Raw genomic sequence first — 18,123 nt, 5'->3', positions numbered from 1 at the left:
TATTACTGTAACAAATTTGTAATTTTGATACTACACATTTTATTTGCTGCATACAGCACAAGTCAATTCTCTTCCATTCACATACGGGCCACAAGGAAGAGAGCCACATGCTGCCTCGACAATGTACAGCAAGTTGCCATCTTCACTCTGACTGCCATGATCAATAACCTCTGGGTCTTTATCAACGCAGATATACTCGCTGGATGATTGATAGTGTCTGCTCATAGCCATTAGGTATCCTGTGTACTCCAGATGCCAACCTGAATATGGAATATCCTTTTCATTAAACTTTGTTGGAAATAGATGCACATGTTCGGAGGAAAAGGCATGCTTTTGTTCACATTAGAGTATAATAATTATATTTAGTTCAAGTCGGAGACGAACGAACGAGCAAATAACCTGTAAAAGCAACTGCGGTAGCACAAATAGCGGATGACAAGTACGGTGCTTATTCCTTGTAACAGTTTCGGCTTGCACCCGCGCAAAAGCATGTATAATTTCAATAATATAATACCGGTGTAACAGTTAGTTCTGGCAGGTATCATAACAGTTGTCGCCCTTTGGGACCTGCAGACGACACAGGGGGCATCTTCGTCATCTCTATGGACACTGAATGGATTGAAAGTGGATTCGGAATTATCCTCATATTCTGTACCATACATCCGGTTTCCAATATCTAAAATATTACCGGTATAATTACAATATAACCCTTTTGCAATAAAACGAATGCTCTTTGTGTTTTACAGCATATTATAACCCTACAGGATGTATTTGTAAAATAATTTATCCAAAAAGTGTGAGTCAAAGCTGTGTGTCCTTATAAAACGGCTAGTGCCAGCAAATCTGAGAATGACCCATTAAAACAATATAAAACAAATACAGGAAAGTTATCTATGCACTGTTTGTAGTGTATATAACGTATGACAGTTCGAGTACCTTGAAAGCCGTCCATGTATTTTGCCCATTGAGGATCTTCTGGCATACGTACATAATTAGCAGGACCTCCTGTATCTGCGTACCATTTCCCACCTGTGTATCCTTTGTATAAAATAGATTCGCTACAATTAGAATGTTCTTTTGTCTACGTGTCTTTAAAATAGATAATATGCAATAGTTATAAGTTTTGTATACAAATTATACTCTGCCTTTTTCCGTCTGCACTTTCGAAGAAGAGATACGCAGTCAAGTGTGTATTTCTTCAGTAATAGTTGTAGATTAATGTTACAATTAATTTATTTTCTGTATGCATCTTTTTGACGTGTAAGTACATTTAACATTAAAGTATGTAAACACGCTATACGTTGCGAATTAACAAGAAGACAAATTATTCTTTATTATCTATTTTTTTCAGACCGTTTATATATTACTCTGGCCTTTCTGTAACACACTGTTTTAAAGCTTTAGGGTATATAGGGAAGTTGCTTTCTTGAACAATTACCTTTATAAATCTTGCTTGCATTTCCTCCACACTCTGTTCGACCCCATCTTATATATGTACTGCCCATGCCTGTCTCAATGTAACTTTAAAATTCAGTATCTAGCGAATATACGTAAGCACAAGGAAAAGGTATTTTATAGATATACCGTGTTCAAGTATCACTCTTAATTCTGTTTGGCACATCATTTACAACTGACTGATTCAGTTAAATTATTAAGGAAGGGGTACATCTAGTTTTAAGGTAATTTCTACTAGTCTTGACACTGTATTAGTTCTAACTGCAGAAGTAATGACTGTTTACCTTGTTTGATACCATTAACATCTCCGATAAGCTTTGTAACTTCCTTTTCAATATCTAATTCTTCATCTACAAGATATCTTTTCCGTTTCTCTGCCTCTACAAGTACATAATTTTTCTTGAATCATGTAATCGTCATGGTAATAATGATGAAAATATTCCACCATCCTTAGACAGTGCCCATTAAATATTGGTATATCGGTGCAATAAAGGCAAACCCATATATTATTGGTTTTACATTTAACGGTTATCGGACATTTTAACCCTTACCCGCATGGACTGGTTCATCATTAAATTTGGGCAATACTATTTATTATTCGAAGGGGTGTTTACTGAAAAATGAATAGCGAACAGTGCAGACCATGATCAGACTGCACGTCTAATTTGCGCCGATGTTGACGCTTGGATTCACATCTTTAGTGTGACAAACCGTGAGTGTGTGTGCTTAAATACGGGAGGAAATACAATTGAACGCTGTAACACTAATTTTAAACGAAAATCTGACTTATAAAACTTTTAAATAAGGATTAAAAATCTATGGTATAAACCGCTTGAATAAGTTAATATAAGATTTATTACCTAATTTGTTCTCCAAATCAACAATTCTTTGAGACAATTCTTCTTTTAAGCGTTCAAAATCATTCCTAAGCCCGCTACATTCTTCAGTATAAGCCAAAGTTATAACAGTGGCCAATATGCTGTTGAACAAAAGCAGTTTTAAGGACAGCATTTCGAAATCTAATTATTCGTATGTCCTTATCACAGTATATGACCTATTATCATGTTCTACACTAATGTCTTTCATTGGCATTAAACCAGTACAATAACAGTAGAGCTGCTACAAAGTGTAGCTGGTCGCAAACGCACTATGTTGGTTTTCTCATGGCACGGCTCATTATATTTCTGTCATCAGGAACAATATATCACTACAGAAGAAAAAGGTTTGTTATCAAAGGTTTTATTACTTTCTTTACTCGAAGCAACTGTATCACTATTCGCTGCAATTTAAATAATTATACTAAAACATACTATTTACGTTATAAGAAAAGCTATATCAATTCCTAGTGCCATATTTTGACAAGGAATAAGTATTGTTGAGTCATGTATGATTTGCGTATTGCTGTTTACTTATTCCGTAGCAAAGTACACACGTTTCGTATTTTTACCAAGATTAAATGGAGGTTAGGCATTTTATATGCACATATATGCGTAAGTACTCAACAAACAAACCAGGGTACTAATAAACTTTGATAATGTGGCAGTTGACCTCAATACAATCGTCACTGTTTATTTTCCAATACAGGTAAACCCAATAATTGCTTTACGATAGATTTGTGACGGATTATCTTTGAACACCCCTGGACTTATTGGACTCAACTGCCACATTATCAAAGCTTATTAGTATGACCGTTGTTTCCCAGAGCTGGAAAGTAAGTCACTGATAAAACTTGTTATTGTAAACACATCGGAGGGGCAATTGTGTATCAGGATGATTAGGAAGGGAAAATGGGGATTTGAAAAATGAGTGACCCTTACTTATTTTAGAAATATGCCTGTCTATTTTAGACTGCCGGGAACATATAATGACAGAATCCAACTTTTTTTTTGAAATTTGACCTACGCGTAGTGTCTCTGCAATAAGAAATATTAAGACAATGTAACAGGTGCAAGATTGAAGACCAGTTACCATTTGTTCAATATGCATATTACCCATTTACCGAACTGTGCGTTTTATGTGAGAAATGCGCGATTGAAATGTGTTGGTATAATTTCCCGTTCACGACCATGGTTCTTATCGTATACCCAGAGGTAGAGTATACCATGTACAGTGGCTTTTTCTTTCTGGTCTAGCACCAGTGCATCAAAACACGAGCAAGATTGAGTAATTTCTATACTATCGGCAAATATTCTGTATGGACTCAAATTATACCTATATATATACTACACCTATTTAGACTGATGTGAATTAAAAGTATATTTTTGGGTTTAAAAATATGTAAAGTGTAAATTGTATATGTCGCCGACCTCGCCAGCCGGTAGACTGAGTAATGACAACTCAAGTCTGGGGTTCGTATGATATGTATTTGACGACAGATACGATCCTGCAACTGTGTACAGACAACAGATGGGGAAATATTTGTGCACAAAATGGCTATGACTTTTGTTTACACTTTTGAATATGGCGGTGTGGTTGTGATTGGTTATTGATTCATGCAAATGAATGTTAAGTAGAAGATTAATCGAACATAAATATGAGATTAAAGGTCTAAAGGTAGTAAATTCTACGTAATACGACTATTTTGGACTACTGACTACAACTACTATATTAACTAACGGAACTGTATAAGGTGTTTTCGACTATGTATAAAGACTAAAATCTTTCTATTTAGCACTAACTAAACAAACCAAATTCTTATTAAAATAGTTGTAGCTTTGGTACGAAACGTGTATAAACAAAGGTGTTAAATACAACACACTCTATGACATATTCCACCCCTCCCCCGGCCGAAAAATGTCGTCCCGACATTTCGACAAGGCGATAAAATAGCAAACAAGCAAATCTGAAATAGAAAATATTACATAAAAATCACATAATACATTATGAATATATAGTTAAAACTTTTCGGTCTTCAGCAACCTGAAAAAATATCATGTAATTAGACTGTTATGTCGGAAACATATGGCAATTACATAAATAAATGAACAACATCTATGAAATTCACTCATGTCTGTGTTTGGAAATCTGTGCATGTAAACAACAACAGAAATGAAGTACTAGGTCTAAATTAAAGCTGATTTCTGTTTGAATTTCATTGTGGAGGTATTTTTCACATTTTATAGAACAAAATGGGAGAGGAGGTTGTATTTGGTGCAATGAAACTCAATTTTAGTATGAGTAGTACTTTCAGGTCACAGCAGTGTCATTTTAATGTGATTTTACAGTAAGCAAATGTGACAAGAGAAATCTCTCTTAGAAGATACATGTCCCCTACTTTTTTCTTCATTTTATGTTAGTTTTATCTTAACTCTTTAAAATGAGGTAAGGATTTGTTCTCTGAAATGGGTCTAGCTATGTTTGGTAAAAATGTAAGTTTTATATAGAATATATAGGGAATACTATTTAGGCGTGTGTGACCTGCTGAAAAATCTGCGGAAGTGTCCCGAGGAAAAAATGGCTTTATCCGGGTATATAGAACAAATATACTTAATAAATTCAGTAAATCACACCGTTTACTGGTCATATAAAATGAAATTGGCGTATTGATAAGTTCATTTCATTAATGCGACAAACTATTTGATGTTTGAGACAATCCATTGGAACTATATCCATACTATGTTGTTCGGTCCAGTTAGACAGAAATCGTGCGACCGCAAGTAATCGGCAAACGCATTCAGCGTTACCAGACTCAATAAGTTTCCGACGTTCTATAGATTTAGCTTAGACGATATATTGTCAAAGTATTGTAGAGAGACTTCTTCATAAAACAGTCTAGCTAAAAGAATTTTATGTAAAACAGCTTTTTTTTCCCAAATAAAAGCACTGTTGCCTAGTTATAAAACCCAAACCTTAAAAATAATGAGAGATATACCATAGAATAAAGATAACTGGTAAAAACACAATATAGCGTAAATGTATATGCATTCTCTTTTAAATGTTAAGAAGTCGGGAAATTAACTCCATTAACATTGAAATTAAAATTGTATCACACAAGAAAGAGGCAAAGCAATCAGCATCATAGTAAGCTTTTCCGAATAAAGTCTTATCTGTCAAAGTAATCTATTTTCTAAACTAGGAGTGGTAAGATATATCAAATAAAGGACAATCTTTGTAGTGCAAATTTCATTTTCAAGACTTAAAGTACAGCAGGGTTGTTCCTGGCTATTTCAGGTCAAGAAATTAAGATATGCTTCTACAGTTATTGAAAATATGATTATGCGACGTATTGTCAGGATAGCGGCTATTCCAAATGCCTATCAAATTTGAATTGATTTCATTCTTGGGAATATCATATAGCAACATTTAAAAAAGTGAAAATACGTGAATCTTTCGAAAGAAAAAGAATTAGTCAGTATACAACATGATATCCCAAACAAATATGGATGAAATAATTCAAGAGTACATAATTTATCACAAATTGTTTTATACAAAATTTGATTGTGAACCAAAATACTGCGATCTCTACGCCTCAGAGTTTGTGAAAATTTGATATATTAATTGCAGAAAATTTGTGATTATTTTTTGTGACAAATTTCGTTTCTTTACAAATTTGTACAGCAGTATTCTTGGAGTATTCAATTCTTTTAAGATGCACTGCAATTCAAATTTATATTTCCATATATACCGTAAGTACCGTGATAATTTTGGAGGAATCATGTTTCTTAAGTTAACACTATCCTACATAACACATATCATATTCGGCCTTTCCGTTGAAACCGTTGAACGTAATTTGTTGCGTAAAATCAACGTAATTTGTTGCGTAAAATCAATAATAATAAGATACTGCTATTTTGTTTGAATGTTTTTGGTCACAGTAAATTCATTTATTACAATCATACTGTAGTGCTAGATTGCACAATACAAAGCTACGATAACCCGCAGAAAGCAGAAACCTTTAGGATTGTCAAATTGATTAGACGTCATGTTTATCAGGCAGACGTTCTCATACTTGTTTTGTTTTTGGTTTGGATTTTCATAGCTTGAATATACTAATACAATGGTCCTCGGAAAGTAATCTTGAGAGTCTGTGCTTATCACAATTTTATGTTTTTGAACTATTTTTAAGCATTGCAGGAAACTTCTCTCCATTTTATACTTTGATGAACAATTTATGCACTGAAGAAGGAGGAGGAACTTGTTATCGGCTGTTTTTTAAGCTAAGCAGATACACCAATCTTTACAATTATTGAATGCTAGAACCTAAGGATCGAGGGCTTATATTTTTGACTATTGAGGATCCAGTATATGTGGCACTGGGGGTATTGGAGTTTTTCCCAAGCTTGTGATTGAAATAAAGCTCGTAGCACATGTTGATTGAAAGAATCATGTGGCTGGTAGTACACTTTCTAGAGACATATAATATAGAATATTCTGAATTAACATTCTGGATTTTATTGACTATCAGAACGGCAGTCGCTAAGCGCCGTGCAGTGGCCCCGTTGTTGCATTCAATGTGTTAAATTTCATAGTCCTTTTTGGATCATAAAGTTCATTCACTTCTTATGAAATAAGAGTTCCGCTTAAGCTGGTGCTATGGTGCATGAGGTGTGATGCACGTTTCATTACTTCTCGTACTAAACGATTTATTCCAACCATTTGTACTGCTACTTTGCTCAGTTTACAATCGATGCTTTCAAGGGATCCACTTATAGATAATATTTCTTACCTGTGTGTGTGGTCTTTGATATTTTTAAGTCACGAAAACTGAATGTATTGCCACCGTGATTGTTAAGTACGCAGATTGAATGCGTTGCTACAGTGGTTGTTTAGTAACGAAGACTGCATGTGTCGCTACTGCGAATGTATTTCCAGAAATACCGAACTCACGAAGTTTAAAAAAAGACCTCTGTGCCAAACTCTATCGAAAGCTGTCGAAGTGTCACAGAAAACCATACACAGATTGTTTATCGTCAAACCATTTACATGTTTGGTTATATTTATCATAAGTTGGTATATTGTAGAATGTCCTGGTAGAAATCCAGACTGGTTTTTATGTATAAACGTCCTTTCTATATTACCCGTACGACTTCACAGTTGGGAATAATAAAAATGTTTTCAAGGCAGACAAATTTTTATTTTGAAAGAAAATGGACATATTTTATCAAAAATAGTTATGGTGTCTGTGTCAATGCTTTGTTATTACCATCATGGCAAAGAATTGTGTGCAGTTTCGTTTGTTCAGTTGTGAAGTGCAGTTACTAAAATACTGACTAACAGAATGTTATTGAAAAGAAGGAAAAATGGCGAAGTATAGAAAGAGGCAAAATTGCACAGAAATAAAAACAGTCTGGTCAGGATCCATGCTATTTGCTTTCAAAGCCTATTACTATTAGAGAAACTGTTAGCGAACAGCATGGATCCTGATCAGACTGCGCGGATGCGCAGGCTGGTCTGGATCCATGCTGGTCGCAACCCACTATGTTGGTTTTCTCATGGCACGGCTCAATATTATTATGCAGTTGTGTAAAGGTTTATTAAGCAGTGATATACGGAGCTAATAAATCGTTGACAGTATTTTGTCCAAAATGGGGCATAACGTCAAAATGCTAGCATTAGTTATGGAATTTTTGTCATTTAGATCTAATTGGTATTATCATTTGAAAACTGAAGGCTATCTGAAGTTCCATCCAGTTCTATGAGCTTGCTCAGAATTGTTAAAACAACATGTCTAGACGAGACGCCGATGCCGCACGTACATCAACAGCTAATGTGACATTCGTCAAGCTCAAAAAATGTATTGTTTTGTAGGCGGAGCCAAAACACGTAGTGACCTCGAGCATTGACGTCATAACATTTTGATGATATGACAGTGTGACGCCATACACACTCTATGTTTGTTTGTACTGGGTTTAACGCCTTAGTTTATAACGGTGCAGATTTCTTGGATTTTGTGCCAGTACTAACCTGTTCTCCGCAAGTAAATGCCAACTTCCCAGCAAGAATCAGATGTGGAGAACGAATAGTTTCAGACACAAAGTCTTTAATCATTCGTTAAGACGAACATACGCCTCGCCTAGAGATCGACCTCAGGATCACGTGAACCTTGAAATGCGCTCTCCCTATGGAGTTAAGCGGGCGGACGTATACTTTTAAGACCAAAACACTTGAGTAGACAAAAGGATCAACCGCAACAAATGTTTAGGTTTTATTTCTCTTTTCTCATATAACTATAGTAACATTTTTTGCTCGTTTGGTTCGGTCGATATGGGTATCTATCTACCGCACTTAAAGACAATAATAATAATAGTTATAATGATGATAAAAATGATAATTACAATATTGATAATAATAATAATAATAATAAATAGGTTTCTAATAATAATAATGATAACAATAATAATAATGAATGTAGAAATTTTACTTTTTTAAGTATAACGTAAACAAAACTAAAGCTACAAACTAATCTTGGGATGCATTCTCTTTAACGTTCAGAATTAAATACTTATTTGGTATAGTAACACTTGAAATTGACAGGTTTTGATATTCTTGCACGTTCGTAAAAACTTTATAACCAAGTTCTTTATAGACATCTTTACATAATGGCTCCATTTTCTGCACAATGTCCCACTTTAAGGACTTTCTCCACCAGAATGCTGTGTTTTTCTCACGTTCAGTTCGCTTCTTCGCGTTGTTAAATACAGATAAGTTTCTCACTTTTGGGTATTTATGTTCATCTAAATCCATACCAAAATAGTTGAATAATTCTTTCGATTTACCGGATGGGCTTTCGCTTAAATCTTCATAATAAACGAACTTGAATCTATCAGGATAAAGTTTTAATAATTTTTGACCTTCTTGAAAGTCATACAGCATTTTATTGCACAAAGCTTTGGCGTTCTGAATAATTTGTTCTTCTTTATGTGTTGGGTACCATGTCGTCTCAATTCTTGAATTGATGATTGCCCTTGGATCTCTAAACAGATGAATAACCTTCAGGTTTTCACGTGCACGGAGTATATCTCCCAGCAGATCGGTTGACAGTCGTAGTACTTTTGCGACACGATGTGTAGCGTTCTTACATTTTCGTGGGATATACCGGTGCAGACATAATTTAAATTGCATCTTGGTTTTCATGCAAGTACGCATCTGACTCCAGCTGGGACCTATGTAAGAAACAATCAGAAAAAGCACTTTAAGTCATTAAATCTAAAGTACGTTTCAATATTTCAGTCTATATACAGTGTATTTACAAAACACACAGTAGTAAAAGACCTCACTCATTTTTCCCATTTAAAGCTAGAGAAAAAATGTAAAAGAATTGAAAAAAAATAAGGTACAATGCACGGTCTGTTAAACATGCTCATATAAATGAATATGATAAACACACTTTAAGAACCCTAAAAGCAGGCATTGAGCTCCACTGAAGATGACAGACCAAAAAGAGGACCATGCTGTAGGAGAGAAGACAATTATCAATGCAGTATAGTTCCAACGGGCTTAGAGAATTGGGTCTGTTTCACAAAAGTTCAGATTGATCCTAAATTTTCTCCTGAATATGAACTTCTAAGGATATAACTTGTATTTTCTTAAGAGCTACCAGTAATTCAATTTTATGACAGATCTACATTAATCTTTGGTTGAAGTTCTAAGAAAAGCTTTATTTTATTTTTTTTTCCAAATTTAACACATTAGTACGGTGCCCCTAAAGTGACATGTTACACACTTTTTTCCAAGTAGGTAATGTGAGACTATTTTTTATTTCGTTTAAACGAAATAAGTTATTTCGTTTAAACGAAATAAGTTATTGCTTTAGGGGCACCGTACATTAGCCCATAAAACTGTGAAAATAAGGGGCATATTGTGTATAAAATTTCTGTGGAATATGTGTTCTTAAATGCTCCAGAATACAGAAAACGAAGCGCTGAATTTCAAAATTTTCCAGGGGTGGGGGTGGGGTGGGGTAGGGGGCATGCCCCAACCCTCTAGCGGGGCGGCTAATTATTTATTTCAGCATGTTTAACAAAAAACTTATTGACAGCCCTGTACTTATAAACGTCTAACATGCACAAAAAAACACATCGAATAATTTTATGTATAAAGAAACATGTTTGTCATAGCTCGGACGACTGATACGTATTAGGCCTTTCTGGTTATACTGAGATGTTCGGTCAGAACATCTCTGAGAAAATTGGATAGTTCCGCTCATGCTATGCCCATAAATGACATCTCCACCACCGACAGTTTGTGGTGTTCTTAGTCTTTAGATAGATAAAAATTTTAAACCTGATCTGAATTTTGAAAAAGTCAGTTTCATAAGATATTAGTTATTACTTGTAGAGTTTGTGTTTTAGTACCATCAGAACTTCATACTGATATGATATAAGAGCAATTTAGGACATCAAATATTTGTAGAATACTTTCAAGCTTTCAGGATAATACAAGTAGTTAGGTAGTAATCTTTAAGTATTGCAAAGTTTCAATTTTGTTGGTAAGGGTTTTCCTATAACAATATTTGATAAGAGTTTTACATATAGTGGCTTTCCTATAAAAATGTTTGGTCTTTTTTTTGTCATAAACCAAAATATATTTTAGTATCTAAAATGGTCCTAATACAATCCGTAAAGACGTATTTTATATTTGAACTGCGCCATGAGAAAACCAACATAGTGGCTTTGCGACCAGCATGGATCTGCGCAGGCTGGTCAGGATCCATGCTGTTTGCTTTAAATTGCAATTAGAGAAACTGTTAGTAAACAGCATGGATCCTGACCAGACGGCGCGGATGCGCAGGCTGGTCTGGATCCATGCTGGTCGCAAAGCCACTATGTTGGTTTTCTCATGGCACGGCTCAATTTTAGTTCTTAGGGCATTAGGCAACCCTTGTACCAAAAAAGGTGAATTAACAGTATCGTCTAGCTCCTAAGCGTAACTTGTTAAAGACACAAAGCGGTTCGAACGTACAAAGTAGCTCTCCCAATAATTATTTATAATAATATTTAACCCTTACCTCCAAGTTCAGTTGTTAAGCTCGGTTCAACGACAGTTCGTTCAAAGTCATTAAACTGACAATCGTAGATTTTTCTTAATATTTTCATTGCCATGACAAATGACCCAGCGAGCTCTCTGAATAAAAGAGAATGATTCCTTAGACTGGACAAAACATGTAACTTGTAACCATTTAAAAAGAGAATGATTCCTTAGACTGGACCAAAACATGTAACTTGTAACCATTTAATACTCGATTAAGGGTGTATTTGAGTCTTTTAAAAATTTGACCAATCAAACGCTTGATAAAATGATTTGAATATTTTTGTAGCGAAAGATTACCCTAAAGGTATGAAACAAAACATATGTAAAAAGGTTTTGCGAAATATATATTGGTCTCGGAAAAAAAGTGTTAATAATTTGTACAGCTTTAAATTCTTTCAAAAATAATCAGTAAAGCGTGGACTAATGAGCAAATGCCGATTATCTCAGTAAAGGATGTTATTTCAATTTTATTTTTATAGCTAATAAATGGTAGTTTCACAGCAAAGCTATAATTCCCATTTTAAAACAAAATCGTGTTGATAACTTATATGATTAGTTATGAGCGATATAGCAAACAACAATAAATGTTATAGCATTCGTAGCAAGTACCAAGCTATTTAAAGAAATAGATGTCAACAGTAGGTGGACTACAAAATAGCTTTCTGCTCAAGATGAGACTGGTCATTCTTTTGTGGCCTTGGTAAAATGAAGATGTAAAGTATTACTTGTGTTTGTTGTCAGGAAATGATTTGTCCTGAACTGCCTTCCCTGGTTCGACCTTTCTGAAAAAAGTTATATACACATCCTAAAATTGTATAGGAGTATGAAAAATGTTAATTTAACATGCGAATGACATTTTGTAACTGCTTTGTCGAGGATAAGAGAAACGTCACAACTTGAATGACCATTAGTGTACGGCAAAGACTTTTTAGAGCTTGATAACTAAGACAATGGTCATTTTAGTCCGGTGCCTTGTACTTAGATTCGATCTCAGATGAGGTCCTTATGTTCTTCACATAAGTATACAACATAGTTTATAATGATTTATTTTAGGTCGATTGTGAAGCAAATTCTACAACATATATTAATCACTCTCGACACCTCATTCCTGATGGAATATATCCCTATGGGAGTGAATGGAGTATAAAACATGATGTAAATGTATATTAAAAGAGAAGGTAAAATGTTGCATACACTGTCCCTACTATTGTTAGTAAACAAACTTTTATTTCGGCTGAAAAATAAAATCACGCCTTGTGCAAAGAAACATATTATAATCACCTAATCATATAAATAAATTAATAATGACTACGGTATATTTTAAACATTATAAAGATAGGTTTATATACATGGAGTCTATCTTACCTGCAGTCTAGACGATCAGAGCGACAGACTGTGTTGTTACCATGCCAGTAAGCCCACCTTGAGATCTTCCAGAGAGGTTCATATAAATAGAACGAGTCATCCCTCCAGCCTAGAATAATACCCGTCAATGTACTACCGCCTCGCATGTAGCTGTTTAGCAAAACGTCGTAGTACTTGACTGAAATATGAAAACCTAACCCAGTGAGCATGACCGTTATCGCATAGTGGGATATATGTCTATAAGTGATCAAAATATCTGTAGGTAGGTCCGTCAAAGATCCAATGTTTGCCCGAATAAATATTCTGTTTGTGATAATATTATGTAGAAAAACAAAAACATATATGAGCGCGCCATGAAAAAACCAACATAGTGGCTTTGCGACCAGCATGGATCCAGACCAGCCTGCGCATCTGCGCAGTCTGGTCAGGATCCATGCTGTTCGCCTTCAAAGCCTATTGCAGTTAGAGAAACCGTTAGCGAACAGCATGGATCCTGACCAGATGCGCAGGCTGGTCTGGATCCATGCTGGTCGCAAAGCCACTATGTTGGTTTTCTCATGGCGCGGCTCATATTTAAATGCCATATGACTACCAATCTGCTTATGTGTGTGGGGATGTGTTTCCTTTGACAAGAAATAAAACAAACAACTCTCCACTGGGCATCAGTCTAGATAAACTTGCGAGATAGAAATGATGTCTAATTAATGGTTTGCTTTTTTGCTTGCTGGGTAATATTTTATTTTTTATTGATATGAACAATATATCATTAGTCTTTCGTCAAACACTAGGCGCAAATCTAATGTAAATAAGACAGATCCAAGATAGTTTCGACATTATGTAACATGACCAGAGGCCGCAAGCGGAGGGCCAATACGTCAGATCGAGGATATATTTAACATCGTACGAAAATGTTATTTTTTTTAATAAAACTAATCACTTTTTTCATGTATTTGTAACAAAGAAAATCCCAATTTAACCAGTTTAACATTATCTTACACCTTAAATGTATACAGTTGTGTTAGCCCAGTGCGCACTGGTGTGATACTTGCTTCTTTAAAACCATCTTTTTATTTTGCTTAATCTCTTAGCTTTTCGTTTATATAAGTAGTGAAGTTAAGGATATTATGCAATCGTAACAAAGTTATATTTTAATTGTGTAAACTCCTGGTATTAATAGAACCCCTAAGATTTTATGAACTTATGCCAATTATTATGTTGTAATTTGTTTTAAACCATGTACTAATTAAATTATTTTATTTACAGTTCTTAAATATTTGTTGCTAGTTGTTTGCACTTGTTTTCAGTAATCGGTTAAATAGCTCAGTCAGAGCTTATGTTGTATTGTACCACATGCGAGCAGGTAATGTAAAAATGTGTTTGTACAAGAATCATGTTCTGGTACGGAGACAAACTACAGCAAGACTTTGGAATATTTCTTTAATGATTACATAAGTAAGTTAAACTTCTTGACAACAACAACAACCAAAAAGACGTAGATACAGGAAAGCATTATGATATCAATTTAGAAAAGACTGAAATTGTAGTGCGACTATCCGTATTCATTGCCTTGGCTATAGATGACATTTGAAAAAAGGATTGGTGTACTTACTTGGAACTCTTGGTTTGGTTGCTTCTGGTTCATCCATACTACGTTCTTGGTCCTGATCTGTAATAAAACAATATCAAGATTTATTTCTGCTTGTTTTTGCAATGTCTTATATTCACTTTGTATTTAAGCTGACAAATGTAGCATGGAGTTCTCGCGAGTTATTTCAAGTTGTACAGTTGTGTGACGTAGTTTGCATGTATTGTTCATTGTCATACTATCATAAACATCAAATTAATAATTGTTCCTTTCATCTAAAATGATTATCTAAATAGTTATCTAAAATCTAAATGATTATCTAAAATTGTATTTGATTGTTTAATAAATTCTGTAATTTTTGAGAGTGTATTATTCAGGTTTTGCTGTTTCAAAACTAAGAATTTAAGTGCATAGCATGGTTCTGTTCCCAGGCATAAAACTGTAAAGCTCCTCACTCATGCAGTTTATTTATCAAGTTCATTATAATTTACAAATGTATATCTAGAACGTTTATAATCCGAATCTGCTTCCTTTCTTTATCCAAAATCCGTATCGAAAATGTACATACAAGCCTCCCGTGCATCTGTGACAGTTCTGAAACCTGCTGATAGAAAAAAAAGATTACTTAGATTACTTTACTGCCAGAATGTAACATTTTTCCCATGCAATATCACTTGTCTGGTTTTCATTTTCATGTTCTTTGTATTTGTAAAGACACGACACGACCAGCAACAGAATGCGGGCCAGCCACTCTCGCCTACTGTCATAAGCGTGCAAGTAAGTGAAGAAATAAATAATCGTTCAACATAGCAGCGCAATAAAAATGTGATAAAATGCAATCCTGAAAAAGTCAAGCCCGCCAGCAATGCCGCCGTATAACATGGTTGAAATGTCGTAATACAAATGAAAATGATCGCGCACAGGAGACAAAAGTTACTCGAACACTCTTACACACTACTAGTGTTTAAATTTTAATACGTAGTTTTTATTGAAATATACTTACTTGATACATACTGCAGGTGTAAACATATGATTGCTGAAAAATAAAGGGTTTCATTTAGTATAAATATGTCCATGATGAATATACCTTAATTCTGTATTTAAAATACTTATGTATAAACACTATTTCTTTAATTGATCAAAAGCAGATTCAAAATTCGATAACTAAAAGAACACCTCCTGTATTTCAAAATAATTCACTAGAGAAATAGTAAATGAAATATTAACAGCCTTTTAATCACGGTGAGGATGCGTACACCGGATATTGCCATTAAGTGATAAGTTATTTTCCGAAAACGTGATTATTTTTCGTCAACAAGGTAAGTAAAATCCTCATTTACTTTTGTATTATACTACTACAGAAGAAAAGAGCATTAATTTTCATAACTAGATACTGTGTATATGCTCTTACAAGCGTAAAATGAGTCAATCTTCAGTAGAAATGATAAAATTTGTGATAAAATGACAAGTTTATCATTTAATAAATGCATGCTGTAAACACATTTGTCTCGATACCATAATATATTTGCATTATGGGGAAAATCTAAATCGAACGATTTATTTAGTTACATACAAAGAAAAAATGTGCAAAATTTCAGCTTTGTACATGTTCAAATCACGGAGAAATCGGTGATAAATGAGCGCCGGTGGTGTACTGTGTATTGAGTTTTCAAAGTAATATTTGTACTGTGTATTGCAGTTTGGTGTACTGAGTATTGATAATGAAAAACGTGCATATTTTCAGTATTTATGGTCATTAGATAGACAAAGCATGTAGTTCCATTGGCCCAAATGATAGAATTTCTTTTTCTGTTTGCAGATGGCATTAGACTTCACAGCGAAATTAACAAGCACCAGTTTGAACACTGATATTACAATTTACAATTACAGCGACATGCCAATAGTCACTCCGAGAAACTGTCTAAAGACTAGCCATTGCAGATAAACGGCACAGCCACACATTCAGCCGTGATGTTTTATAATAATGTAACACAGGATATGATGACGATAAGAGTGGAAAAGGGCTCTCCGTATAAGAAGAGCAAACATGAAAATATGTTATCCTTTCACCTTCATACTACAAAGAGACATAAACCTTGGTCAATAGAAGACCTTTATCGCTTATGGTGTCAATAGTTCAAAGGTCAAGGCCGTAAGGGCTTTGAGTTTTTAAAGTGGTTTCTCCTCAATAACCTTAGACTCATTTGACGTAGAACCCTCGAACTAGTTTCACTTGAAATTTTCTTAAAATAATATAGTCAAAGCTATTTTTATTGTTCTAAATGCATTGTTCTGAAAGGTAGTTAGCTCACCACTTTCTTCATACAAAACAAAATAGGTGCCATATGCACTGAGCAATTTATTTTAGAAGTAGGGGGAAACAGTGCCATGTGTTATCTTGTACACTTCATTTGCAAGATATATGTCATTTCTATGCAAACAGTTCGTTATCATTATTATGTGATCAACTTCCCCGTTAACTAAAATAGTATATTTGTTGTCAAGGTCAACTTCAAACTATAACAAACGATCGGGAACTGACTTGAAGATCATTCCGACATTTTTCATGTATTTCAACTGTTGAATGTAAAATGTTTATGACCTTTGGTTTTAACATATTTATTCCCAACAATATACTTAACTATATTTATATACTGACATTACAAGTACAGTTGATGGAAAGGATTAGAAAGAAAGACAAATCTTAAAGAGTTCTTCTACTATCTATGACCTTTGTTATTTTATGAATTTGTGTTTAGGTTTCAAGTTTGTTTAATAAATATTACAATGTACATGACTATTTGTTCTTTATCAAGGTAAAACATGTCTTTTACAATATTGCTTGTCAGATAATGTTTGGTAAAATAAATATGTCACAACCGAACCTATTTCAGTATCAATGCCCACTCTTATGTGAATTCTTATGTACACTCATCACATTTATGCAGTAACTAGCTACTTCTTATAATTTCAATAAGTATTTGTCTGCTTGCTTTTCTGTTTCCTCTTAATTTAGCGTCAGAAATGCGGTCTCTGTTATGCAAGCAGTTGAATAATTGTAAAATCATTGGAAAAGTTATAAGCCTGCTCTTCAAAACAACTTGCAGTCTTCACTATACCTCATATTAACCAAGTTGTCGATGAAAACATTTTGCGACGTCAAAAAATAAAGGAAACTATAAAATCACTTAAAGAAAACGTTTCTTGGCAAACAAACTAATTAAAGCTATTTATTCATTCATCTATTTTGTTATTCTTTCATCGACTGTATAACAATATTCTCCAAAAACCTTATCTGTCCATGGAATTGCACTCTGTGTAACATTGAAAGTTCCAAGTACACCGCCGTGCATGTGTCTCTAGATTATATTTTTGTACTGGTATCATTGTGTAAATGTTAAGCTACATGGCGTGGTAGGTAGCATACATTTCCACTACCGTCAGTGAACAGGCTCCTCACCATTTTCCCAAATCAAAGGTTTCTTTCTGTTCTGTTGCAAATTGGCCCCTTTTGTAATCGGGTTCCTTTTTAAAACATGTATGTTAATATTTTCTGAATCGACAGTATTTTTTCTGTTTTTTTCGCTGCATAATTTATGTCTGATACTATTCTGAATTTACTTTTTTTGCGGTTTTGGCCATTAGCACAAGAAAATATTCTCGTCATGTTGGTGGTGTTCAACAACGTGACATACAATGGCCTTAAATTCGTTCGTCGAGCCAGTCATAAACACATATACACAAGTTGA

General features: G+C 34.3%; 2 protein-coding genes across 2 annotated transcripts; both read right to left on the bottom strand.

Moving 5' to 3' along the window:
• Window positions 1-17: 17 nt before the first annotated feature.
• LOC123526587 (uncharacterized) lies at window positions 18-2,493 on the bottom strand. Its single transcript, XM_045305829.2, has 6 exons — window positions 2,316-2,493; window positions 1,740-1,835; window positions 1,439-1,507; window positions 937-1,038; window positions 515-676; window positions 18-260 (listed from the first exon to the last, which is right to left on the bottom strand). The coding sequence occupies exons 1-6, from the start codon at window positions 2,464-2,466 to the stop codon at window positions 40-42; spliced, it is 801 nt and encodes a 266-aa protein (XP_045161764.2). The 5' UTR covers window positions 2,467-2,493; the 3' UTR covers window positions 18-39.
• A 6,277-nt stretch (window positions 2,494-8,770) lies between these two features.
• Window positions 8,771-11,527, bottom strand: LOC123528046 (carbohydrate sulfotransferase 1-like). The gene is made up of 2 exons (XM_045307789.2): window positions 11,402-11,527; window positions 8,771-9,557 (listed from the first exon to the last, which is right to left on the bottom strand). Exons 1-2 carry the CDS (start codon window positions 11,493-11,495, stop codon window positions 8,854-8,856), a joined length of 798 nt encoding a protein of 265 aa, XP_045163724.2. The 5' UTR covers window positions 11,496-11,527; the 3' UTR covers window positions 8,771-8,853.
• Between the last annotated feature and the right edge of the window lie 6,596 nt (window positions 11,528-18,123).

This window comes from Mercenaria mercenaria, chromosome 14 (genome assembly GCF_021730395.1).
Source record: "Mercenaria mercenaria strain notata chromosome 14, MADL_Memer_1, whole genome shotgun sequence".
Classification (NCBI taxonomy): domain Eukaryota; kingdom Metazoa; phylum Mollusca; class Bivalvia; order Venerida; family Veneridae; genus Mercenaria; species Mercenaria mercenaria.
This window is presented reverse-complemented; position numbering and strand designations above follow the sequence as displayed.